We start from the raw sequence: 27588 nt of genomic DNA, 5'->3' as shown, positions 1-27588 counted from the left end.
GAACTCTGATGCTCCCACTCAGGAATAAGCCCTCTTGTGCAAGAGCTCTTCCAGAAGAGGCCAGTGTAGACAGGCAACATGAATTTCTTGCGCAAGAAAGCCCTATGGTTAAAATGGCCATGAGAGATTTCTTGTGCAAGAGAGCATCTACACTGGCATGGATGCTCTTGCACAAAAGCACATCTCTTGCACAAAAGCACATGCCACTGTAGACGCTCTCTTCTGGAAGAGTTTTTGCGAAGAACTCTTCCGCAAGAGGGTTTTTGCGTGAGAACGTGCCAGTATAAATGTAGCTGAATTGTACCTCTCTTATATTAACAGTTCTAATGTTCTTGAAGTCCTTATCTGTATTCCATATGGAAAAAGTTAAACCTGACTAGTCCATATTTAATGTTTCCCTTCCTGGAATCTACAGGCAGTCCCCGAGTTATGCGGATCCGACTTATGTCGGATCCGACTTATGTCAGATCCGCAGTTACGAACAGGGTTTGCTGCCCGTCTCCCTGGTCTACCAGCAGACCAGGGAGACGGGAAGCAAAGCCTCTGAGGACGCCGGCAGCGGGACAGCAGCTGTCCGCTGCCCGCATGCTCCGTGGCTTTGCTTCACGTCTCTCCAGACCAGGGAGACGGGGAGCACGCGGGCAGCGGACAGCCCAGACGCGCCGCGGCTGTCCCGCTGCCGGAGTGTTCCACGGCTTTGCTCCCTGTCTCCCTGGTCTGCTGGAGACCAACAGAGCAGGGAGACGGGGAGCAGAGCCGCGGAGCATGCGGGCAGCAGGAAAGCCGCGGCACGTCTGGGCTGTCCCGCTACCCCCGTGCTCCCCGGCTTTGCTCCGGACGCCTGTGGTACAGCAGCTGGGGCGCTGCCGGTTGGTCCCATAGCGCCGCTCTGGGCGCTATGGGACCAACCCGGCAGCACCCCAGCTGCTCTGCCCCAGGCGTCCTGATTCAGCCACTGCTGGTCAGTTTCAGCAGCCGCTGAATCAGGACGCCTGGGGCAGAGCAGCTTGGGTGCTGCTGGGTTGGTCCAGTAGCACCGAGGAGCGGCGCTACTGGAGCAACCCAGCAGCACCCAAGCTGCTCTGCCCCAGGTGTCCCCAAGTCAGCCGCTGCTGAAACTGACCAGCGCTGACTACAGGAAGCCCGAGGCAGAGTTGCTCTGCCCTGGGCTTCCTGGAATCAGCCACTGATCAGTTTCAGCAGCAGCTGACTTGGGGACGCCTGGGGTTCTTAAGTTGAATCTGTATGTAAGAACTGGCGTCCAGATTCAGCCTGTTGAAACTGATCAGCGGCTGATTCCAGGAAGCCCGGAGCAGAGCAACTCTGCCTCGGGCTTCCTGTAGTCAGCCGCAGGTCAGTTTCAGCAGCGGCTGAATCTGGATGCCAGTTCCGACTTACATACAGATTCAACTTAAGAACAAACCTACAGTCCCTATCTTGTACAGGTACTGCCTGTAATTTCAAAATCAAAAGACTGTATTTTTTAACGTTTAAGCTTGTATAGTCTGTTTTGAAGAGATACTGGGATGTAAAGTGAGACCAGAATGTTTGTTTAGCAATAGCTCTGTGACGTTCTCTGTTGCAGTTCATATTTAATTGTTTGAATTGAATTATCTGTATTTTCAAAATGTTATGTTTGTTTGTAAATTGTCACATTGTATTTTTGGGTTTTGCTCATTTTGAGCAACTAGATAGATAAAGCTTCATTTTTGTACAGTCACTTTCTGATTTAGATGTTTAACTCCCTTCACTTTCTCTAGGAGTAGCAAAATTCTGACTCCCTTTAATTACTGTTCAACTGTAACAAATCATAGAAATTAGAGGTGGGTAAAAAGTTGTTTCTATCAGTTCATGATTGTTCACTGCAATCAACTATAGCTACTGTAGTGGTTTAATTATTTTCCTTTCCTCCCACCCTTCTCTCCCCAAAATAAAAAAATCCAACAGAAATACTACCAAACTTTTTTTAAAAAAAGCTTGTGTCTAAGTTAAATGTTTACTTTGTCAACATTTCCCCAAATGTAGGTTGTGAAAAATAAGCTTATTCAAAACCCAAGATGCACATAAATGTTTCCATGAAACAAATCCTGGGCCAGTTTTTTTTTAATTAGTGTTGGTTTGCAGTTAAATATTTCCCTTTTGTGTGTTCAGTCCTAGTATGTACTCTAGCACAATACAGCAATGAGAATCTGGAAGTGAAAATAATTAAAAATGTAGTATAATTTGTAGCATAACCCTATTCTCAAGGGCTATAAGGGATTAGGGATCCAAATGTCTCTAGTTTAGTTGTCGGCTACATTGGTCACTATTTCAAACTCAGACATGGTGATTGGTTTCACCCCTAGTCTCTGTGGGACTGCATTGGTGGGCTCAGGTTGTTCTGAGTTAGACAACTGTCCACATTCTAGCTATTATGATATGCACTAAGAAGACGAAGATTTGACTATGCAGAAGAGTGGATGGTGGTCTTACTGTTAAGAGTTTGTAGCATGATGGTGATAAAAGGATAGCTTGCACTGGCAGGTATCTGTGCTTCACCTGTTTTGTGGGTAAGTCAATAGGACATCTGTTTAAAAAATACACTATTCCTTAATTGAGTTTAGAAATTAATTAAACTTTCTTGTTATCAATGTAAAAATTAAAACCCCAAATAACCTCTCTCTCTTTTTCATCCCCCCCAGCATTGACAAGATATCTAAAGTAACCTCTCCTGTGTTGGTAATTCACGGTACCGAAGATGAGGTAATAGATTTCTCCCATGGCCTGGCAATGTATGAGCGATGTCCACGAGCAGTGGAGCCCCTCTGGGTGGAAGGGGCTGGGCATAATGACATAGAGCTTTATGCACAGTATCTAGAAAGACTAAAACAGTTCATATCTCATGAACTCCCCAACTCCTGAAGAAGCCTACTTGATTTTACCTCAGTTACTGTGAATGGAAGAAATGACCTGTTTTTGCACATGCTTTAACTGGATAGCTGTAATAGCTTTACACTATGAAGAAATACCTGTCTTTAGGGTGTTCTAATCAAACATCTGATGAAACTTGTCTTTTATATCTGGAAATTATTCTACTAATGCACACAATATGGTCAACTACTGTAACTCCAATGATTTTAGTTTCATTACCTTGGCGGACATTGGGATATGAATATGGGGATCCTTTTTACCTATTACTGTATTAAATATTCTAAAGTCAGTTTTTCTCTATCTTCTGATCATTTATAATACTGGCCTAGGAGACTTTTTTCAATGATCTCAGTATTTGGAACACAACTGTTATGAATTACAGCTTGTTCTTAATAATCGATTCATGGGTTCAATCTAAGGGAGTACTTTCTTTGTAAATTTCTAGCTGTGGTATTGTAACTGGCAAGTTATTGTGATGAGGTTTTTCCTCTTAGTGATCTTTTGTTAACTAACTGATCTTCCCAAGTAAATTATTTAAGATGTCCTACTCTTTCCTGGAAAAACAAACAAACAAAAAGCCACCTTACTACAAGGGGCTAAATTCTCTCAGCCATTTTCTGTATAAATATAACTGGAATATTCTTAACGAAAAATTGACTAACTTGTTTTTGTTTAATGAAAATGTAAATTCATTAATAGAAAACTCCTTTTAATATTCAGATGGTCTGAATAAGAGCCATAACATTTCCTTCTGTAAAGCATTCCTGTAGACTTTTTAAAAGTACTGTACATATTTGAATTTACATTGTGCATAGATTCTTGATTGGTAGCTTTAATTTAAATCTAATTACAATAAACTTCAAAATTCTGGTTTGTATATGATTGAATACATTTTGTTAAAATATGTTTTTATCCCTATATTATTTTGCTATTAAAATTTTATAAGGTTTCCAGGACAAAAAATTAACATTTTATGTTTTGATGAATTTATGTAACTAAATTTTCATTGAGCTAATCTTTTTAGTTTAGAAGTAATTTGATTCTTTGACACTGGAATCGCACAGAAATATGCATCAGAAATGCAAGACACTTACAATTGTTACACTACTACTATAGGTCTAATTTTTTCCAAATTTAAAGGCCTTAAATGTACTGTAAGCCTCAGATTGTTGTAAAAATTGATTGCGATTGATTGCAGTTTGTGTACTGTTGCTAAAATGCAACACAGTGGTTGTAATGGAATAAAGGATGCATGGATTAGAGCATACTGAATTGTGAAACTCATTTGTATTACTGTTTTCATACAAAAAGAGCAAACATGAGATATGGAAAAAACTATATTCTGGAAGGGGGAAGAAAATAACAAATAATCTGACAACCTAACCTTGCATTTTAATGTTAAATATTTACAAAAAGGTGCAAAATAATCCTAGAGAGCAAACTTGCCATCCCACTTACATTTTTATGCATATGGAATGTAAATTGGTTATTTTGAGTAAAGATTCTTGACTTACTGTTTAAATTTGAAAATCATGGCTGGGAACAGTGTTTCAATATGGGTCATTGTTAGATCTTGTGACAAGAATGCAATTAACTAATGTGAGCACAGCATGTGAATATGCTGTCTTTGTGATTTGATTTAAAGCTGTAGAGCCTCAGTAACTAAAATTAAATTGAAATTTTAATTTCAATTCCTGAATCCTCAAAATTAAAGATAGAAAAAGGTTGGGATCATCCAGCCTCTCTCCTTATCAGTGTAGGCTCATTCTTTGCAATAGATCTTGTCCAGTCAGATTTTAAATGGTCTCTAAGCAATAAGGCTTCCAACAGTTTCCTTGGTGAGTGTCAAATGAGTTTTTGCTTAATCTTCATCTTAAATTACCCTTTGTTTCAAATGACTGAGTTTTGTAACTATATGATGTGTTCATGCCATCTTTACATCTTACCCCTTTTATACAACCCCTAAGAATTCCTTTTCATCTCTAGGGACAGTAATTCCCATTAACAACATCCTGGAAGGAGTTTAGACCCTGTGGTGAAAGGATGAAACCCCCGCTGTGCATATTCTGTCTATTTGTAGTTATGTGCTTTCAGAAGTGACTAGGAAAGGTTTCTCCAGTTCTGGTGTTCAACTTGAGACAATACAGAGGCCTGATTTTTTTTTTTTTTTTTTTAATCTGGATGTGCTTACCATGGTGTCATGCCTGAAAATTTAGTCCAGAATGTCTCTTCCCCTCTCCTGCATAATGCAGTCACTTTTTAATATTGCTTAGACATGTTGCATTTGGGTCTTTTAATGTTTCCTTTATAAATCCCTTCCTCCATCACTTGATATGCTTTAAATTTGCTAAATTTTGTCAATATCCTAGTAATGAAGTGCCCATAGGGGAATACAGTTCTCCAGATGTGGTCACATCAGCCTCTCATAGGGTTGGAATTACCATCTTTTTGCTGCTCCTTGAAATGTCTACCTATTCAGCCCAATTTTGCAGTAAGATTTTTCTGATATTTGCTTATTGCATTGCAAACACATCCTGGCTACCCTCACCACTGGATTTCTTTCAGCATTATTGCTTTCCAGATATTTCTCTAACACTGTAAACTTCATTCAGATTTTTTTCCAGTTATCCAAACTTTCTGCCAATTTTTAAAATTTATAGATCCCTTGATATTTCTCTGTTCTGGTCAATGTTAGTAATGCTGTCCAATTCCGTATAATCTGGATGTCATTAACATGTGTTAAATTCTCCCTGTCATCAATGAAAACATGAAATAACAATCCTTGCTTCCTTCTCTCCTTAGTTCAATAGAGTTACCATTACTGTTTAGATCCCATAAAAGGATTTTCAGTGCATTCAACACCGCTCCTACCAGAGCATACTTGAATAAATTCTCTGAGTTGAATAATGCCATCAAACTCTAAACTCTCATTGCAATAGTTTTGTAATGATTATTCCCTGACTTTGGGCATTTGATTATTTCAAATTGACATTTTAAAAATCTTACCTGTTTAAAAATTGATTTATGGGATGTCAACTAAATTTTATTTTAAAAATCCATGTCTGATTCATGAAATAGCTTATACTAGAGCAAATGGAGGACACCCTTTACTGAAAGAGTAGCCTCAGCTGAGGACCTTTTGGCTCAGGAAAAGTAATGGAATGATAGTGGGGGCAGACGAAGAAAGGGCTTTGAACAGTTTAAAACACTCTGGATTTTCAAAAAATATTAGTGTGACTTTTGTTAAACTCTGGCTGACAAAAAAAAAAGTAACAATCCCATCCCCCTACTATCTCAATCAAATTTGTAATATTTTGTTCAAAAATGTAGATATCCCTTTATCATAGTGTAAAGAATATTTGAGCTATTAAGACATCTCTGAAAATTAATAGCTGATATATACTGTTTTGTAAACCATGTTGGAGTACTTAGTTGGCTTTTTTGGACATAAGAAAAAAATTGTTAGAAACATTAAGTGTGGATGCAGCTTCTGTTTGTTTCATGTGAGACAGCTGTGCTATCTTTGATTAGGCAGTTGAATTTGGGGATAAAGATGGCATGGAGCATTTTTTTGTACATGTAAATATTTTTTTCTGTTACAGCTGGCATAGTAGCATTTGGAAAGCTGATACACATTGTTTAAATTTCTAATATTCATTTTGGTTCTTATGTTCGTACTCTATCTGCCACGTCCCTATATCATGCTCCCTCCACTGCTTAAATATCTATTGTGTAGAGATACAGCCTGATAAAGGATCTTCCTAAGAGTAGAAGATAAGTAATCATTGTTACTTTATACTGGAATTTTCCCAGGCCTTTCCCCTAACCTGGGGGCAGTCCTACACAATGTACCGACTCATTTAACCCTCCAAATAAACCCTGAGCTCTGTTTTCAGTGTGGGGAGGGGGGAGAATAACAGGCACAAAGTTCCTTTAGAATGTTTTCTAGAATAAAATAATCCGCCTTCATACAACTCAATGGGGAAAAATTTTTGGAAAACAGTTATCAACCCACTTTCTACTTAGACTGTAGGGGCAGATGTTTCTTTATTAGCCAAGGGTAGGGTAACAGAGCAGCCAGTCTTACCGAAAACCTTACTCTTTCATTTTGGATTCCGCAACTGGCAGACGTAGGAGCACCTTCCCTGCTTCCTTTGCCTCTTCCTAAGTCACAGCTTTGAAAACAGCTGGAGCCACCTGATCTGCATACCCCCGCGGCAAGGGGCGGTCCCATGCTGCTGCTGGGCAACGTGTTGCTCCTGAAGACTTTTTGGGGGCTGGGAACAGGACCGGCTTGAAGTGCCTGGTGGTGCATCCTCCCTCCGCGACATGTTGCATTAGGCCCGGTTCCTGGAGCAGGCGTGGGGCGCCGACGGGTGCGGGTGATTTGCATTGGCTGCCGAGCCCTCTGGGCTCTGGAGGCAGTCTCAGGGAAGGCGGCTGGGGGTGGAAGGGAGCCCCTGGGAGACGGGCTGCGAGGACCCAGGTAAGAGGCGGCCACGCCGCAAGCGGCCGGTAGAAGCTGGCAGGCACCGAGCTAGCCCCGGCTCCGTGCGCTCCCAGCTCTCCCCCGGGCCAAGGCGCAGCTGCTGCCCCCTGGAGTCCCGTCCTCCTAGGCGCTCCCAGCCCAGCCGCCGGGAAGGGGAGCTGAGCGCAGCTGGAGCCACTGGGCTGAGACGCGGCCAGAAGGTGCAAACCAGGCGGCAGGAGGCACCGTGCGCTCCCCAGCCAGGCGCCCTGCCCCGCGGAGAGGGGCTGCAGGGCCCCCGCTCAGCCAGCCTCTCCCGCCAGGGGGCTCAGCGCCAGGGCCTTGCTCTGCAGCCCAGCTCCCAGAGAGGAGCCGCGCAGGGGCGAGCCAGGCTCATTCAGCCCGAGCGCGGGGATTCCCGGCAGGCGGGTGTCTGGAGCCGGCGGGGCGGGGTGGCGCTGGTCGGGGCTCTCGGGTTCCCCCCCTCGGGGAGCGCTCGCAAATGCAGCCCGGGCTTGTGCCGCGCCGAGCCCCTGCCGAGGGAGGCGCAAGCCGCGTGAGGCCGGAGACCCGTCTGTCTTCATTGCAGGTTTAAAGTCCCGTGCCGCGGCCTGGCTGCTGCCCGCCTCCACGTCCCTTCAATGCAGCAGCGCCTCCCATGAGCAGGACCGACCGCTCGCCTGCTCTTGCCGCTATGGCTTCAAGGTCACCTTTCCTGCAGCCAGAGAGCAGGTCAGAGCGGCTGCCGCAGACCCAGCGTCGCCCGAAGCCAGCCAGCGGCGCGCGTCTCTCTGCACCCAGCCCCCGCGCCCTGGTGCTTGCCAACCTGTTGCTGCTGCTGCTGCTCCTGTCCCGCTGGCCAGGCTCGCAAGCGACCAGTTTCAACCGTTAGTAAAACGTTGCTTGTGTCTCCCCTCAAGCACGCCTCAGTGGGATGGTTAATGGAGCCGTTAAAGGGATGGTTGGTTAGAGCGACACAAGGACCAGTCGTTTATAGCTCAGATTACCAGTGCAGTGGTCAGGGTAGAGCTTTCCAACAGGCAGTGCTAATTGCAAAGCTGCTTTCTTTAGCTGGCTTTCAAGCAGCGAGAAAAGGCCTGCAAGAGTGCTGACTCAGCGGTGCAGGGGCGTTTGAAACCGTGGAAGCCAAAGCTCTGTCCATTTTGCCACAGCATGTAGATTACATGAAATTCTGGACTCCTCCAGAACCACATTTTTCCTAAGTTCAGAGCCACTAGCGTTAAGATCAGAATGTTGTGGTTTGATCCCATGCCACCTTCTTAACACATACTACTTTAGCTCCCAGGAGAAGGACCCATACATGTAGTGCCATTAGTTGATGTTTCTCTTGCTGAATATTTACTTACATCTATCTCCTTTATTCTCTCCAGAGTCTGAGTTGTATTTCTCCCCCTCCCCTGCCCAAATGTAAGCATTAGCTGAGTTCAAGCACCTACACATAGGCCATATGCAAGTTGTTTCCATTATACAGCTCTGCCCCTTAATGCTTCTCTACTCCTCCAGTCAGTAGCCTCCCCAGGAATTGAAATTGGGGTGGGGGTTCGAATTTACAAGGGGGGATGTCAGGTCCGATGAAGGGTGACATCGTGAGGGTGAAGGTGGGCTGTATGGCACCATAGTTCACAAACTGGGGAGAGGGTTGGGAAAATTCAGGGGGGGTATACTCGTCCATAGGGGGAGTGTAGGGAAATCCCTGCCTTCACTTCCTGTCCTGAATCACTATTGTGTGGAGAAAGCAAACTCTGTTGGTGCCCCCTGTTTTTTTACAAGCAGGCTCCTGATAAGATCTTTAGTTTATCTTTCAGATTATTGCCAGCAATAATTATAATATAAAGATAAAATCACTGTTTTATTTTAACTCAAATGATTAGAACACATGACATAATTGTTAGGTTCATCGGAAAAGGTTACCAGATATATCAATCCGCACTGTTTAAAACAAAATATTGTTTATTATTAGTACATATAGCTAGGAAATGTTCTGAGTTTTTCCATAGTAAAAAAATTACCAAGATTTTCCACCAACATTTTTTGGGTTTTCACTGTAAAATTCCAAATCAGGAACATTTTAAATTTACAAAGTGTGATATAATGGCTATGAAATGCATCCTGTTTAGCTAGCATCCCATAGGCTTTAATCCACAGTACATTGAAATTAACAGGCTTTCCATTTACTTCTGTGAGTTTCAGATGAAGGCTGTACTTGTCAGAACAGGGAGCTGGGATTCAGGATTCCTGGAGACTAACTGTCCAGCTGTTAGATATCAGGGGAAACTGTGCACACAGTTAATAAGATGATTAGCCCCAATGAAATTATATTCCTGGCTCTGTGACTGACTTTATTATGTATTCTTTGGCAAACTTCCCTGTGCTTCAATTTGCCCATCTGTAAAATGGGCATATTAGTTATCTCTGTCATTGGGGTATAGTGAACGTTAATTTAACAAAGTTTTTAAGGGCTCTGAGGCTATGTCTACACTGCCGGCATTTGCTAGCAGAGAGTATGCAAATGAAGCGCAGATGAGCATTTTGTTGCGCTTCATTTGCATAATCTATTCGAGCTGGTTTTGCGCAAAAAGGAAATGTCCACACTGCTTGTTTTTGCGCAAAAACCGCTTGAATAGATTATGCAAATGAAGCACAACAAAATGCTAATGAAAGATGTTATAGGAATGGTAAAAGTATTGTTATTTACTATTATGACATAATTCTTAGATAGTTATACATTCCCACCACCATCTAGTCATAAAATATTAAAACTGGAAGGGATTTGGAGAGGTCATGAAGTCCAATTCCATGCCCTCATAGCAACAATTGTATCAAATTGTATGCAAGAATTGTATAGAATTTTAACTACTATGATACAAGTCAACCTTCTGACAATTGGCTGAATCATAGAATCCTAGAACAGGAAGGGACCTTGAGAAGTCATCGAATCCAGTCCCCTTCCCTTACGACAGGACCAAGCCCTGTCTAGATCATTCGTGATAGATGTCTATCCAACCTGCTCTTAAATATCTACAGTGATGGAGATTCCACAACCTCCCTAGGCAATTTATTCCAGTGTTTAACCACCCTAAGAGTTAGGAAGTTTTTCCTGATGTCCTACTTAAACCTCTCTTACTTCAATTTAAGTCCATTGCTTCTTGTCCTATCATCAGAGACCAAGGAGAACAATTTTTCTCCCTCCTCCTTGTAACATCCTTTTAGATATTTGAAAACTGCCATCATGTCCCCCCTCAATCTTCTCTTTTCTAAACTAAACAAGCCCAGTTCTTTCAATCTTCCCTTATAAGTCCTGTTTTCTAGAACTGTAATAATTATTGTTGCTCTTCTCTGGACTTCTCCAATTTCTCCAACTTTTTTGAAATGTGGTGCCCAGAACTGGACACAATACTCCAATTGAGGCCTAATCAGCACACAGTAGAGCAAAAGAATGACTGCTCGTGTCTTGCTCACAACACTCCTGTTAATGCATCCCACAATCATCTTTGCTTTTTTTGTAATAGTGTCACATTGCTGACTCATATTTCACTTGTGGTTTGCTATGACCCCTAGATCCCTTTCTACAGTACTCTTTCCTAGACAGTCACTTCCCTTTCTGTATGTGTGAAACTGATTATTCCTTCCTTAGTGGAGTACTTTGCATTTGTCCTTATTAAACTTCATCCTGTTTACTTCAGACCATTCTTCTAGTTTGTCAAGATCATTTTGAATTTTGACCCTATCCTCCAAAGTACTTGCAACCCCTCCCCTTCGTATCATCTGCAAACTTAATAAGTGTACTCTCTATGCTGTCATCTAAATAATTGATGAAGATATTGAACAGAACTGGTCCCAAAACAAACCCGTGCAGAACCCCACTTGTTATGCCCTCCAGAATGATTGTGAGCCGTTAATAACTATTCTCTAAGTTATGAACAGCTGAGTTATATTTAATATTGCCACCATCCATTCATCAATGGGCTGTTCACAATTACAGTAAAACTCCATTGGTCCGGCATCCAATGCTCCGGCACTCCTGATGGTCCGGCACCATCGGGAAGCCGGAAGTGCTCCGGGCAGCTGGACAATTGGAGCTGCTCTGCGCCCGGCTTCCCCGATTCAGCCGCTGCTGAATCGGGGGGCAGAGCAGCTGGGGGGCTCCCAGGTTGATCCCATAGCACTGCCCCTCGGGGCTGCTGGACCAACCCAGCAGCACCCCAGCTGCTCTTGGGGATGCCTGGGGCAGAGCAGCTGGAGTGCTGCTGGGTTGGTCCCGCAGTGTCGAGGGGCAGCGCTACGGGACCAACCCGGCAGCACCCCAGCTGCTCTGCCCCAGGCGTCCCAATTCAGCCGCTGCTGAAATTGATCAGCATCTGACTCCAGGAAGCCCGGGGCAGAGCTGCCTGGGATTAACCAATTATAGGCGGAGAGTGGCTGGAGTGCTTCCCCCGCCACTGAGCTGGAGTGGGCCAGCCTCTGCCTGTGGGGCACCCGGGCCTGCCATAGACAGAGGCTGTTCCAGGGCTCCAGACGAGGACAAAGGCTGCTTCTGATGCCAGAGCAGCTCCTGCCTGCTGGTCACCTGGGCCTGCTCTGGATGACCAGAGAAGTCTTTCACAGTGGTCAACTCCAGGTCAGCGGCAGGGGAGGCACTCTAGCCACCCTCTGCCTATAATTGGTTAACCAATATGTTTAACCAGTTAACCATTTAAATGGGATTTTACATTCCTAATCTGAATACCACTTAGGATCTGTGTGCTATGTTCTCCTTGGAGCACTAGGACATGGGAGTAACTGTGACTCCCTGAAGCTTTGCTACTGAGGCAGAACAAGTTACACACCAGTCTGTATTCGAGGCTGAGCCTAATGCAGGCCTGGGTAAAGTACAGCCTGCGGGCGGAATCCAACCCCCTAAGCCACCAGATCTGTCCCATGGGTGCAGCAGGGAAGCCCTTGGCAGGCTCCCTGCTCACCTCACTGTGAAGACTAGGACTATAACAGAGTTTAAAGAGAAGCTAGATAGTTTCATGGAGGTTAGGTCCATAAAAGGCTATAAGCCAGGGGATAGAATTGGTGTCCCTGGCCTCTGTTTGTCAGAAGCTGGAGATGGATGGCACGAGACAAATCACTTGATCATTGTCTTTGATCCTCTCCCTCTGGGGCACCTGGTGTTGGCCACTGTCGGCAGACAGGCTTTTGGGCTAGATGGACCTTTGGTTTGACCCAGTACGGCCATTCTTATGTTCTTATGTCCCTGTTTGTGGCAGGCCCTCTGCAGGGTTGGAGCAGCCCCCTACACATAGCAGGTGGGAAGCTACTCCAGCCTCCACTGGTTAACCTTAACCAGCAAGTCTCACTGGTTACACATTCGCACCCTTAATTTAGGTGCCCAACTCCCACCGATTTCAATGGGAGTTGGGTGCCTAACTAACTTTGAGGATCTGGGCTTCAGTTATTGCAGCCCTACAAAAGGTACAGCTGGCTCCTTGCAACTGCCTGGCAAATGCAGGATAATGGGGGGAAGCCAAAATGCACTTACACACTGGGAGAACATTCTAGAAAGCACCCCAGGGTGAACTTTACAGAAGGGCCCTATCCAACTTCTGTTCAAGTCTGTGTAAAGCAGTGGTGGGCAACCTGCAGTACTTACTCAACTACCGTGGCTAGTGAGACATATTTTGTGTACCATAACCCATGTGTAGGGTTACCAGATTCCGCTCATTTCCATCCATGTAGGGTTTTTTTCTATCAGTATTACTTAAGCAACATGCACATTAAGCAAGGGCACGTGGAGTGACGTGTGTGCTCATTGCACACAGCTTTAACTGTAAGAGCCGCACGTTCCCTCTGCATCCTTTCAAAACGCTGCTATGGTTCAATGAGCACGCCCAAAAAATCTAGGTACACAAGCACTGTTAGCAAAACTTCTCTCTCCCAGGAGACCATCTTAGTCTAGGGTTGCCAGATGGTTTCAACAAAAATACCAGACACACTTGACATTACATCACTATCTACATTGCATCTTATTTAGAAAATACCGGACGTTTCTATTTTCTCATTTATACTTTCTCAATTTGTTTCCCGAACAGAAAGCTCAAATACTGGACTGTCCGGTTCAAACCGGACACCTGGCAACACTATCTGGTCGCAACATTCTTGCGGCCCATTGAGATGGAGGGCCACTAACATGTCCCACTCATTAGTGTAGGTTGCCCACCACTGGTGTAAAGATTCCTACTTACTTGATTGAGAGTTGAATCATGCCCCAGATCTGGGCCCAAGAGCCAAATAGGCTAAGGAAGAAGAGTGAAAGGTACCTTCTCCCCAGCTCAGGCAACTTTAAAACAAAAAAAAAGCAGATGGGGAGGAGGGTGGGTAGTCTACCACAAAGCCACTTGATGCATGTGGTCCAGTAATGAGTCTGTAGTAGATCCCATAGTATTTGCTTGCAGATACTATGCAAAACAGAATGCATTGTCATGGTCACTACTTCTTGTTCAGTAATGTACATGCAATAACACTTGTATAGATTATAACAACAGTCCAGTAAGGTGCTAGTTTAGACCAAAAAGTACACAGAATGGGTTCTTAGATTACAATAGTTGACCAGACAGAATAAAGCACCAACAACTTAAATGCATGCGTCGTCATTGCATACTATTAATTTGGCCTATTAAAACATATAATAAGCATTCCAAAATACATTTTTGGTACAGTAAGCCAAAATATATTCTGTAATATAGTGAAACATTCTTAAATGCATGCTTATATAAATCTGCTAGGAGGAAATATGTTAATAGGTTTTACTATATTTATGATTTATATTTATGATTGTTTCAGAAAATAGCCTGAATCCCAACAATTCTTTGTGGAATATGGATCATGAAGGACCATTTCACAATAAGAAAATTCTTCTAGAGGCTCCTGGTTCATATAAGATGTCCAGCCTTTTTAGAAGTAATGTTTTTGTAAGTCATGAGGAAAGAAGAATGATGGTAACAAATCAGAACCTGACCCAGAAATCAAAAGAAGGGCAGTTATCATGTGACTTGCTCCTTAAGCTTTACAGATATGTTTTTATGGATACCTTTGGACCTAAACTTGCTTGGAGTATATTTCGATTTCATAACTGTGATAAGGAAGTCAGCCCACCCAAAATTCAGATCAACCCTCTCAAGCTGCTGCAATCCAAACTGAAGCCACTGGTGTTATACCGGGTGCTAAAGCTCCTTAGGGACATGGGAGTATTGGCTGAAGCCCAGCAATCCAAGGCCTTCTCACTGCTAAAGAAGCAAATGCTTAAAACAAGGAGAATGTTGTTTAAGTCTGAAGTGAAACAAAGCGGTAGGTATATAAGGGGAATGCACGTTTTTTGTGTTTTTAACATTTTCTGCTTGCATCTACGTTTACTAGCCTCCTATGACAAATGATGTTTAATTGTTTCACCTATATAAGGATGCATTTTAGAATGGTGGCATCTAAGCATCAGCACCTCCAGCTTTTCCCATTCCCTCCCTTCCCATAAAGGCTCAGGCCTGCAAGACTCATCGATTGGTTTCAGTGGGATGGGTTCTAAGATCAGTCCCTTAATGAAAGGCTGTGTCTCTCTTCTAGCACTGCTGCCTGCTTCTCATTCCTTTTTATGATCTATCACCCATGGGCTGCTTTAAACCAGGCTCCTGAAACCTGACCTGCTGTACTGATATTTTGCTGCAAGCAAACAGGATTTACTAGAAGAGGGTTATAGGTGTCCCATTGGGGCCCTGCAAAGCCTGAACTAGGGATTTAACCAGTTAATGGGTAAGTATCACCTTTACTGGTTAACTCGCAGCCCAGACCAGCCCAATGTACCGTGGGCTGGGAGTGTTGCAGCCCGGTCGGGCCTGTGGCAATGCGGGCAGGGGACACTGCAGCTCAGCTGGGCTGGAGCACCTTCATACCATGGCACAGAGGGTCCAGACCGAGCAGCCCTCCACCCATAGTGCATCAGGCCCAGCCCAGTTCGACCCGCCACGCTGCAAGTGGGGTGGCTGCTTCAGACTGGCCGGGCCTGCCACACCACACTGCGGGCAGGGACTGGAGTGGCCCCTGCCCACGAGATCCCAGTAAATCAGTTAAATGTAACATTTAACCAGGATTTTACATCACTAGCCTCAACCCAGTGTTCATCATAAACACCTGAACCTGCTAAGTGCATTGCAAAGCATCTCCTGCAAAATGCTGAGTATGTGAATTGCCACATTAATTTTAGTGGGAGAAGAAAGGGGAGGTTGCTGGCTGTAGGGTAAGAGATGCTAGAAAGATTCTAGAAAATATCAGCACAGAATACTCAGCATCTTTTGTAGATTGAAAGAGGCAAGTTTTATATTTAGTTATTGAAAATATGTTGTATTTTAATGGTGGTGTATAAAAGTTGGAGTCTCTTGCTATCCATTTTCATGATAAATTGTCACGTTATTCATCAGTTCATATGAAAAGGATTCTTGCTTTAACAAACTCCAGCCTATAGCAACACATCTGCTTTTTCAGAAAAAAAATTGGAAAGAACGGATGCGCTCTTTCACCATCCATGTAAACCTTGTTCTATGAGAAGTAAGGAATGGCCATGCAGATGCACCAAATTTCAAAAGAGCCTCTTTTGAAAGTAAATTGAAAAAAAGAGATGCAATTTGCCAATTCTGATGGGGCCTGAGAGTGCCACTTTAATACAAATAATGAATAATAATGGATTATATATTATACAAAGTGTTTCTGGCCAAGGTGATTTGTTCTAATGGCTTAAAAACTTTAGTACAATTGAAAGCAACTGTCTAGGAAGGAGTACTGCAGAAAGGGATCTAGAGGTCATAGTGGACCAAAAGACGAACATAAGTCAAAAGTGCAATGCTGTTGCAAAAAAAGCAAACATGATTTTGGGATGCATTAACAGGAGTGTCATGAGCAAGACACGAGAAGTCATTCTTCCGCTCTACTCTGTGCTGATCAAGCCTCAATTGGAGTATTGTGTCCAGTTCTGGGCACCACATTTCAAAAAAGTTGGAGAAATTAGAGAAGGTCCAGAGAAGAGCAACAAGAATGATTAAAGGTCTAGATAATATGACCTGTGAAGGAAGACTGAAAGAACTGGGTTTGTTTAGTTTGGAAAAGAGAAGACTGAGAGGGGACATGATAGCGGTCTTCAAGTATCCAAAAGGGTGTTGCAAGGAGGAGGGAGAAAAATTGTTCTCCTTGGCATCTAAGGATAGGACAAGAAGCAATGGGCTTAAACTGCAGCAAAGGAGGTTTAGGCTGGACATTAGGAAAAACTTCGTAACTGTCAAGGTGGTTAAACACTGGAATAAATTGCCTAGGGAGGCTGTGGAATCTCCATCTCTGGAGCTATTTAAAAGCAGGTTCAATACACATCTATCTGGGATGGTGTAGACAGTACTGGGTCCTGCTGTGGGTAGGAGACTGGACTAGATGACCATTCAAGGTGCTTTCCAGTACTAGTGTTCTATGATTCTATGAAATACAAGTTGAACCTCTGTAGTCCGGCACCCTCTGGTTCAGCAACATTCATAGTCCACGATTTTAGTTAGCTGGCTGTCCACTTATCATGGGTGTGGCCAAGTTTCCTGCAGTCCTATAAAATTTGCTTATCACTACCAGTCCTGGCTCTCAATGTACTGTGCTGTTATTTAGCTCGAAGGGTATGTCTACACTACCCTGCTATTTCGAACTAGCGGGGTAATGTAGGCATACCGCACTTGCAAATGAAGCCCGGGATTTGAATTTCCCGGGTTTCATTTGCATAAGCGGGGAGCCGCCATTTTTAAAACCGCGCTGGTTTGAACCCCGTGCAGCGCAGCTACACGGGGCACAAACTAGGTAGTTCGAACTAGGCTTCCTAGTTCCAACTACCGTTACTCCTCGTGAAATGAGCCTAGTTCGAAGCCTAGTTCGAACTACCTAGTTCGTGCCCCATGTAGCCGCGCTGCACGGGGTTCGAACCAGCGGGGTTTTAAAAATGGCGGCTCCCCGCTTATGCAAAAGAAGCCCGGGAAATTCAAATCCCGGGCTTCATTTGCAAGTGCGGTATGCCTACATTACCCTCCTAGTTCAAACTAGGAGGGTAGTGTAGACATACCCGAATTTACCCCAAAATGTCTTCTAAGAGCTCAGTAAGCAATGAAAGTGTTGGTAAGGCTGCTAGACAATATTGAGCTCCCATAGTCTGGCAAATTATCTGGTTTGGCACCAGTCAGGGTGTCAGACTAGAGAGGTTCAACTTGTATTTCAGTATATTCTGATTTTCTCAAGATTGAACTGAGCATGCTTGCTGAAGAGAGATGCAAATAATTTAACTTTTTTTTGGAAAAAAATCAGCACAGAATACTCAGCAGCTTTTGTAGATTGAAAGAGGCAAGTTTTATATTTAGTTATTGAAAATATGTTGTATTTTAATGGTGGTGTATAAAAGTTGGAGTCTCTTGCTATCCATTTTCATGATAAATTGTCATGTTATTCATCAATTCGTATGAAAAGGATTCTTGCTTTAACCAATTCCAGCCTATACCAACAGTTATAGCAAGTATATGGGTTTAAGTGATCCTGGCATGTAGTTAATTCAGTGCAAATCCTGGAACCAGACTTACTCAGTATTGTTCATGAGAAGGGCTCTTGAGCGATCAGCTGTAAAGTATTAGGAACAGAGTATGCTATTCATGTGCAAGGGTGACCCCTGTTGGTAGAATTTAAAACCAGATATGGACCAATCTCAATTACCATCCATATTTGGTAAACCAGTCTATCGGCTTTTCTGTAGCTTCTGATTTTATATCTGTGTAATTAAAAGAGAATCTCAAAACAACAGTGATCAAAACACTTTCTCTCTCTCTCTCTCTCTCTCTGTATATATGTAATGTGTGTGCACAGATACATACACTCATAATTCCCAAGCCTTTTATTTAATTTATGTTAATATGCATATATAGTGTGTGCATTTGAAAGCTGTCCTGAGCATCCAGCTTTTATTTTAAGTTGATGGACTGGGTTGTGTTTGTAGAAACATGGACTGCCTTAGAATAGAGTACTTTTATTCAAACTATTCCATGGGAACTACTTAGTGAAAACTGACCCTGCTTTTCCTTCCACCTTCTGAGCAGTAGTAAGGAAACAGGATATCATTCACTGAGGGAGTATACCCGAGAGGAAAGTGCTTACACAGGAAGAACCATCCCTTCATTCCTGTGTGAATTTTGTGTCTATTATCAGTCACGGGCATAATAGGAACAAACTATTAGTCAACATTTCTGTCATGAATCAGCTGTTTTTTCATTCCCTTTAAATGAGACTTTACTAAATCCCAGATAATTCAATTAAAATTTGTCATTCAAAATATTACATTTATTGCAACATGTTGGGGTTTGAAATACTAAACGTTTCTTTATATCAGGTGATCCATTAGGAAAGAGTGGCATGACCCATTTTGTTTGTACCAGAATGGATTACTATTGATTAGCCTACAAAAATGAGTAACAATATTAGGTCCTTTTGCTAGGAAAGGCTGATGAGACAGGATGTTCTGTCTTCCTGTGTGAAAGTGTGAGGATGTTGTGAGGGTCTTGGAAATGTTCTTTTGTTGAGAAAGCATCTTGTAGTTGACGAGTATTGTGTAAACTTCAATCTGGAGTTTATTTGGAAAACAATAATCTTGGAACAATAAGGTTTTTCAAGGGTGAAATTAGCACCATTTCACCTCTTCAGTGGCAACTCTCAGACAGTAATAGGGCTCAGCTCATTTTCCTTATTATTCCAGAAATGAATTATCGAAAAAGCATAGAGATAGTTCTAGTCTAATTTATGCCACAATTTTACTCACATGCCAGGTAGGAACTTTTCAATGCTGGGAGAAAATTATCTCCAAATTTCTCACCTCATGGCAGCTTTTTCCTCAGGAAAACAATCAAACCATCATAGTAGTTGTGCTGCTGCTAACATCTCAGAGAGAGAGACAGAGCTTTGGGTAATTATTTAAATAATGTAAGAATCTGGTGACCTCTCCCGGCATACAGATAAAGATTTAATGGCTGAGCTTGCAGTTCTTCATCTAGCAAAAGTCCCACTAAAATTAATGGGAATTTTGCCTAAGTAATGATTGTTGCATAGGAATAAGAAAGTGTATACCAGGGGCCTCATTTAGTGATAACCCAGACCTTTAATGTATTTACTTCCAGTACTGATGTATTAGTGTAATACAGCTTAAACATAATTTCTCAACCTGTTATTTTGGAGATTAATCATCTCCCCCATGAACATTTTAGTTGAAGGTAAGATAAGGGATACAATGAACTTTTGGGTAAATGCCTATGAAAAATAAGTTTTAGTTCTCTTGTACTTGACATCCTGTACATTTATAGCAGATGAATTTCGAACTCTGTATCTACAAACAATTTAATTGGCTCTGACCCCTCCCTCAGAAGAAATCTTGTCCCTGAATAATTTTAGTAGCCCCTGATTTCTCCCTCAGAAGAATTTTATTCTGGGGCAACAGATTGAAACAGTGTGACCTGATGATGGCACATGAATGTCTCTTCCTTCCCTTGCTGTTTGTGATAATCAGCACTTATGGCTTTACAGTGGGAGCCCTGTATAGTACCTGTGGCTGATAAATTTGCTTCCTAGCTCAGCTGTCCCTCTCTGGATTGAAGTTTTCTAAAGGACTAGTGTTGGATCTGATATGGGATTGAATCTTCTCAGTGGCCACAGATCTGTGCTTTAATATATTTACGTGTTGCCTCCCAGAATATCTGGTCTTTTATGATGCATTTAATAGCATAAGAAATACAGATAACTTTAATTCAGAATACATCTGGAATCTGAAATAGCCTTTCTACCTCCATCAAAAGACAACTGCAATCAATGGGAGCAAGCTATTTAAGAGCAAGGAACCTGATCCAAAGCCTACTGGATCAGGCTCAAGATTTGCTGGAATACCCCCTGCAGGTGCTTTCTAAGGCATTATAGTGACTGCTGTGGGACAGATGAACTCTCCGTGGGTGTCTCAGGCTCAGAGCAGTGGTAACCTACCTCCTGCAATTTTCATGCATTCTTGTTCTCAGTCCTCCCCATCAGCATTCTTTAAACAAACAGTGGTTCCCAGCTGTGGGAGGGGCACACATCCCAGAGAACAGGATACAGTTGATTTAATTAGACTGATTATTCAAGATTAACTGACAAATGAAGAGGGCTCTCTAAACTTCAAGGTTTCTCTCTCACACAGTCAGAAATTGGTCCAATAAAACATATCACCTCACCTTGTCTCTAAATCCGACTTAGACCATTAAATTTCGTCCTAGGCAGGGGTCTATTTCCACCTACTTTGCCTACAATCTTTGTTTAGGGTAGCTTGGAGAACACACCACCTCACTCCTTATGCATGCAGCCCAGGGCACTGGGGCTTCCCAGCCTGCGTGCCTGGCAATAGTTTTCTATTCACAGTTCGCCTCCTCTAGAAGCGTCCCTGCAGGAAAGAGTAGTACCCTGCCAGTGACGATGGGGGGGGGCACAGTAATACCCCCTTAAGGTGAAGGTGGAGACTGTGCAAGCGACAGCCAAGCTGCCTATTCTCCCTGTTCATCTCAGGCCTGTCTGAAAGGGAGCAGCAGAAGCTGCCGCTGCAACCTGTAAGGCTAGCGAGGGTGACAGGCTGAGGGTAGCGGGGGACTTGCAGCTCTCCCCCTTCGCTGTTTAAGGGATTCCCTTCCAGCCACCTGACAGGTCCGGCCACGTGCGCGCCCCCCGGCCCAGGCCGGGATGCAAAGCCCGGGGGAGCTCGGCGCGGCTCCTTACATCTGGGCGCCAGCCTCCAGGAGGCGGTGTCGTCACGGGCGAAGGCGGAGCCAGCGGCTGAGCCGCTGTAAACAGCGCGGGCAGCGCCAGAGGCCGGCAGATGGGCTATAAATAGGCAGGCTGGGGGGAGCCCGCCAGGAGTGGAGCAGTGGCTTGGCGCTCGGTAGCAGGCAGCCTCCAACTTACCGCCCGTGGGCTCTCCCTGTTCCGCCTCGTGCAGAGCCCCGCGCCTCCGAGGGGGGGACTGGCCGCTCCTTAAAGCAGCCAAGGGAGCCGCGAGAGGCTGCCTCGTCGCTGTGGCTTAGTTGCACCGGGGATAGGTAAGAGGCTTGGAGCACGTTGTTCCTCCGGCGGCCCTGCCCCGCGGCAGAGCGGGTCAGTGCGGGACCGGGCTTGGCTGGGGATGTGGCTGCGCCAGGAGGAGAGGGGCTTTGCCCCCCTGCAGACGCCGGAGCCCACGTACCTGCAGGGCGCGGAGCGTTTGCCGAGCGCTGCTTTGCGCTACAGGTGGCGGGAGCGGCGCCCGTCCTGCCTGGGGGGCCGATGGGAATAAAGCGCTTTGACTGAAACGTCTCCGTGTGTCTTTCTCCGGCCGGGCGGCTTCCACCATCGCCTCGTGCGGGGCTGCCCCAGCCTCCTGCATCTTCGCCTCCGTCCAGGACAGCAGGTGCCTGCTGCTGCTCCGGGCTCAGGCAGGCAGAGCCGAGCGGGGGCGCACGGAACAGCAGCTCCTCGGGGGCGCACGAGTCCGCCCGCTCCCGAGGAGCCCTTAGCGCGTCTAGCCAGTGCTGCGCGCGGCATCCTCCTCCGGCAGCGCTTGGCTCCCGGGCTGCTTCCTCTCCCGGGCCTGCCCTCCCGGCGACCCAGGGCTCCTGCGAGAGCGGCGGCGCGGCGAGCTCCGGCGCAACAGGTGGGTATCCCCCGGGCTCTGCCAGCTGGGGCCGGGCTGCAGCGCGGCGGGCGGCACTGACTCGGCGGGTGTGTTGCAGGTCTGTGTCCCGAGCCCGCCCCGCATCTGACTCCCTGGCGTCCCGGGCACGACAGCAGCCGCACGGTGCTCATCGGCAGCGGGGCAGCCCTGCGGCTGGAGAGCTCTGCTACTTTCCATGCGCTGCGCATTCAGGACGGAGGTAAGGAGCGCCCGCTGGCTGGGGGGAGAACCGGAGCCGGGCATGGCCAGAGGCCAGACCAGACACCTCGCGCCTGGGGCATCGCAGGGGCTTGACGCTCCCAAGGGAGGGGGAACACCGGACATGACACCGGGGATCCTCCGGCTCGGAGCTCTCCCGCAGTCTGGATAGGAGCCGGGGGGAAGGGGGGGGAGAGGAAGCGAAGTCCTGGCGTGGCTTTGCGATCTTCCCTGTCCGCCTGGAGCCCTGCGTGCCTCGCTGGCCCGGCCGGTGGCCAAAGGGGGTTTGCAGGGCTGCCATGTGCCCGAGCATCAAGAGTAGCCGGCGGGACTTAGCAGCAGAGCGGGCGCATGAGTCTCCCCCCTTCCCTTGCAGGGGCGCTGGTATTCGCAGATCAGGGGCCGCCCATCGCCTTAAGGGCCCGCTACATCCTCATTCAGAATGGCGGGGCGCTGCACATTGGCTCCCCGCGGTGCCCCTACAGCTCCCGGGCCACCATCTCGCTGTTCGGCCAGGCCACTGAGGGGCCGGAGGTGGAGAGCTACGGGAAGAAATTCCTCGGGGTGGGCCGAGGGGGGACCCTGGAGTTACACGGCCGGAAGCCTCGCTCCTGGACTCTGCTGGACGCCACCTTGCACCCGGGCGGGCTTCCCTACGGTCCCTACCGCTCCGAGAAGCGTTGGAGCAGCCGAGGCCTCAACCTGCGCATCATTGATGCAGACACAGCCCAGGTGGTGGCCGCCGCTCGCTTTGACACGCACCTGCTGGCCGAGGAGAGCAGGAGGCTGCGGGCGTTTCTGGCTGCGCAAGCCCCGGGCAGGGTGGTGGCAGCCGCAGTAGGAGACTCAGCAGCGAAGAGTTTGACTCTGGAGACCCGACTTCTCCTCAAGGAGCTTCTACGGAGCAGGTACATCCTGCATCTGGGCTACAGGTGAGACCGGCGGGGCTGTTCGTGCGGGGGTAGAGGGGGTTGCTTCCGGGTCGGTGAGGCCAGCAGAAAATATGCGCGGCTAAAAGCCTCCAGTGCTCGCTCTCTGGCCAGCGTTTAATCTGCGGGAGCCTAGTCCGGGGAGTAGCACATGCCCAGCACGGAGCTTGCAGCATGTGGGCCAAACTTGTGCGTGACAGCCCATGAGGGAACCCCGGGCTAGAACTCACTTCTGCGGTGCCCGGAGCAGGCTCTTCCATAGGGACACGAGCCACGTGGCTGTCAGCACTAGAGTGTGTGTGTGTTCCAAGGCTGGGCTTTTATCATTGGACATGTGGCAGGAAGGCATCCGAAATGACTTGGTGGAAAGCTGTAGCGCCACCATGGACAGCTCCCGGGCGTCTTTCCTAACAGCTGTCAGCTGTCAGCTCCAGACTGTAATAGTAACTCCATAGCATCGCAGAGTTCTTGTATTCAACAATGCTTTTTAGTAAGCATGATCGCCAAACTATATATAAACTCATACCCTCCAGCATAGCACACGAATAAGATCAAAGAAAGTCAACTTCTGTAAACAGGAAAAAAACCTTTTTTTCCCCCCAAGCCACTCCAGTTTAAAATGTTAACAAAAACCGTTATTAAGGGAGCTGTAAAGGAGACTACTATATAATTCAGGCTTGCTTGATTTTTAAGAATCATTCTTGTAACAGGGATGCTATATAAAAAGTGTAGGGTACAAGAATGCACTTCTGTCAATATGACCAGACTCTTCTTGATCTTACTCAGGCAGCCCTGGGCTCTGGTTGGGATACTTGGTGGTGGTCAGTTTTCAACCACAGAAGATAGAAAGCAGTATCAAGTGAACGGAACAACTGGGCTAGCAATAGCCAGAAGAGATTTTCAGACCTATGAAGGAATCACTTTTAGAGTTACTGCTTTCAGTGGATGGATAAAAGGTGTGGTGTGCTCTTCTTTTTTTCTGCTATTAAAATCTGAACTATTTTAGATCTGTATTATAGAACTTGGCCATATTCATTGGAGGATCATAAAAAAAACAAGTACTGTCATGAAATAACAATTGGGGATAGTCACTGTGCCCCATAAAGCATTTGAGACCTTGAATTATTTCATCTAAAATTGAGTAGACACTCTGTGCAGTTTTCCAAAATGCACTGGTACATAACAGAAAAGAACAATGGATTGGTTTTTGTTTCCCCCTCTTTCCCCCTTCCCCCCCCCCCCCCAGGAACACCTCATAATGGATTTAAAGTGGAAGTTTCCAAAGGCATAATTCTGAATTTAGTGGATGAGGTTACAAGTTGGTTACCTGGCAATAGGATAGTCATTGCCAGCACTGACTATTCCATGCATCAAGCTGAAGAATTTAATCTCCTTCCTTGTCCTGAATGTAAAAGTAACCAAGTGAAGATTGATGGTATGACATGTTCTTAAGCTATTTCTGTGCAAAACATATGTGTCCCTTTTTAAAACTCCTCTTTAGCTAAATTTTGCAAAACTGCCTAGTCCTGTAAACACTTAAGCATGCAAGCTTACACAGAAGAGTGTTGCTCATTGAAGGCAATGAGACTACTCATGTGGTTGCTGGATCAGGGGCTGGCTCTGAGAGTGGCTGATTGAGTGCTTCTGTTGAAGTACATGAGCAGCACATGTGGGTTCAGACCCTTCATAATGGTCAAACACACAGAAATTCATCATAAGTAAAACTACTACTGTAATTGAATCTTGTTGGAGGATTGTGTATGTATTAAGAACTGTCTGATGAATGAAGATAGTAAAGGTACTTCAATTGAAAGTATTTTTCCACAGGCAGCCCACTTTATCTTCATATTGGGGAAGTAATAGATGGCATAGACATGAGGGCAGAAGTTGGTCTCCTGACTAGAAATATACTTATTCAAGGAGAGATGGAGGACTCTTGTTATGGACAAAATCAATGCCACTTTTTCTCCTATGACACATTTGGAGGACAGATTAAAGTAAGTGACTTTTTTTTTTTGAATGATCATGTGCATGTGTGTATTTCAACTCCAGATATCTATTTACTATCCAACTTTAGACATGAATAATGTACAATTACTGTTACATATTTTCCCAGGTACAGAAAGTATGTATTTGTGTGTATGAAACAGAATACAGGCAGTCCCCGACTTACGCGGATCCGACTTACGTCGGATCCGCACTTACGAACAGAGCTTTCTCGCCCCGGAAGTCGGGGTGAGAAAGCCCCGTTCGTAAGCTGCTCCGGTGCCCCTGGTCTGCTGGAGACCGTCTCCAGCAGACCAGGGGCACTGGGCGGGTTCCCGCGCTTCTGAGGCTTTGCCAGAGCAAAGCCTCAGAAGCGCGGGAACCGCTGCTGCTGCCCCTTGAGACCCGGTGCCTGTGGTCTGCTGGGGACGGTCCCCAGCAGACCGCAGGCGCCGGGACTGAAGCCGCAGCCGCGGGGGGTCCCGCGCCTCTGAGGCTTTGCCAGAGCAAAGCCTCAGAGGCGCCCGGACTGAAGCCGCAGCCGCGCGGCGGGTCCCGCGCCTCTGAGGCTTTGCCTGAGCAAAGCCTCAGAGGCGCTGGGAACCGCCGCTGCTGCCGCTTCTTGACTGAAGCGGCAGCAGCGGCGGGCCCCCCCGCCTCTGAGGCTTTGCTCTGGCAAAGCCTCAGAGGCGCGGGACCCCCCCGCGGCTGCGGCTTCAGTCCGGGCGTCTCTGAGGCTTTGCTCTGGCAAAGCCTCAGAGGCGCGGGACCCCCCGCGGCTGCGGCTTCAGTCCGGGTGCCTGTGGTCTGCTGGGGACCGTCCCCAGCAGACCACAGGCACCCAGACTGAAGCCGCAGCCGCGGCGGGGTCCCTCGCCTCTGAGGCTTTGCCAGAGCAAAGCCTCAGAGGCGCGGCACCCCGCTGCCGCTGCGCTCCCCGTGTCCCTGGTCTGCTGCGGGGGGGGGGGGGGCGCAGCTAGTGTGCTCCCCCCCCCCCCCCAGCAGACCAGGCTTTTGTTTTGGACTCTGGGGCAGAGCAGCTGGGGCGCTGCCGATTGGTCCTGCAGCGCCCGTGGGCACTACTGGACCAACCCGGCAGCACCCCAGCTGCTCTGCCCCAGGTCCTGATTCAGCCGCTGCTGGTCAATTTCAGCAGCGGCTGAATCAGGACGCCTGGGGCAGAGCAGATGGGGTGCTGCTGGGTTGGTCCAGTAGCACCCCAGATGCTCTGCCCCAGGCGTCCCCAAGTCAGCTTCTGCTGAAACTGACCAGCGCTGACTACAGGAAGCCCCAGGCAGAGTTGCTCTGCCCCGGGCTTCCTGGAATCAGCTGCTGATCAGTTTCAGCAGCAGCTGACTTGGGGACGCCTGGGGTTCTTAAGTTGATTCTGTATGTAAGTCAGAACTGGCGGTCAGTTTCAGCAGTGTCTGAATCTGGACGCCAGTTCCGACTTACATACAGATTCAACTTAAGAACAAACCTACAGTCCCTATCTTGTACGTAACCCGGGGACTGCCTGTATTACAAAATTTATTGACCTATTTGCAAAACTTGATCTGCAATGAAATTACACAGTCTTGCTTGCTTCTGATATAAAGGTCTAATATACACTTCTATCCTCCCCTGGGTTAGTTTGTTTTTTGTAAGCCATAGCCCTGAGTAGGGGGCATTGTGAAATTACATTGCCCAAGGAGGAGACTTTACTTCCTTTAGAGGCACTGTGTTATCCATTAGGTTGGAGAAGGGCTTCCCCAAGTGCATCGGCCCTGCTTCCGACTTGACCCCATCACCTTCACAACCCTCTTAATTTTCAGTGTACTACTCCTTTTGTAGGATAGTAGGCACAAGCATTCCCTGGGTTTCCCAGAGCACAAGGTCTGCTAATGCAAGTGTTCCCCTTGGGCAAGCTGCTCAAAGGAACAAGGATCACACTAGATCTTCATGTCTGTGCAGCGAGGCAGGTCCCATTCATATCTTGAGCCACTTTTTGTTTTTGTTTTTGGAAAGGTTTTTAGCTCTTCTCCACCTTAAAAATAAACTGGTTGGATCCTCACTCAGATTATATAAATCAGTATAGTTTCAGTGAGGTCAGGTGGTAAAATCTAATGGAGCTATTTAGAGGTTCTAGCCTAATAGCATTTTGTTTACGATGTAGCTACCAGGAAATATAGACTTTTGGTGGCACCATAAAGATGTTTTAAATATGACTTGTTGCTAGCTGCCAATAGACTTCCCCCCCCCTTTCCTACGGCTGTTACACAAGTGTGCATATTGCCAGGAATAAATGCTATAAATGGTTCATTACTGTTCATTTTGGACACCACTAC

The 27588-nt window shown here is 46.2% G+C and overlaps 3 protein-coding genes across 4 annotated transcripts in view; all 3 read left to right on the top strand.

The window, feature by feature from the left end:
- ABHD17C (abhydrolase domain containing 17C, depalmitoylase) overlaps positions 1–4177 on the top strand; it is a 46172-nt gene extending 41995 nt beyond the window's left edge. Inside the window, exons 3-4 of one of the 2 annotated variants that reach the window (XM_075897113.2) lie at positions 1761–1823; positions 2682–2818. In XM_075897113.2, coding sequence (XP_075753228.1) covers positions 1761–1821 — 61 coding nt within the window. In that variant the 3' untranslated portion in view covers positions 1822–1823; positions 2682–2818. Of the gene's footprint in view, positions 1–1760; positions 1824–2681 lie in introns of both variants that reach the window. The other variant, XM_006139269.3, reaches the window with a different exon arrangement.
- A 2093-nt stretch (positions 4178–6270) lies between these two features.
- Positions 6271–27588, top strand: part of LOC102463456 (cell surface hyaluronidase CEMIP2-like) — an 81586-nt gene continuing 60268 nt past the window's right edge. Inside the window, exons 1-7 of the mRNA XM_089782061.1 lie at positions 6271–8265; positions 14225–14728; positions 22207–22347; positions 22723–23278; positions 24062–24231; positions 24522–24710; positions 25103–25272. Coding sequence (XP_089638187.1) covers positions 8037–8265; positions 14225–14728; positions 22207–22347; positions 22723–23278; positions 24062–24231; positions 24522–24710; positions 25103–25272 — 1959 coding nt within the window. The 5' untranslated portion in view covers positions 6271–8036. The remainder of the gene's footprint in view (positions 8266–14224; positions 14729–22206; positions 22348–22722; positions 23279–24061; positions 24232–24521; positions 24711–25102; positions 25273–27588) is intronic.
- CEMIP (cell migration inducing hyaluronidase 1) overlaps positions 21279–27588 on the top strand; it is a 153481-nt gene continuing 147171 nt past the window's right edge. The window contains exon 1 of the mRNA XM_014581656.4: positions 21279–21537. The gene's annotated coding sequence lies outside the window, so the exon portion shown is untranslated. The remainder of the gene's footprint in view (positions 21538–27588) is intronic.

The sequence above is a fragment of the Pelodiscus sinensis genome, chromosome 14 (genome assembly GCF_052426305.1).
Source record: "Pelodiscus sinensis isolate ZL-2025 chromosome 14, ASM5242630v1, whole genome shotgun sequence".
Taxonomy (NCBI): domain Eukaryota; kingdom Metazoa; phylum Chordata; order Testudines; family Trionychidae; genus Pelodiscus; species Pelodiscus sinensis.
This window is presented reverse-complemented; position numbering and strand designations above follow the sequence as displayed.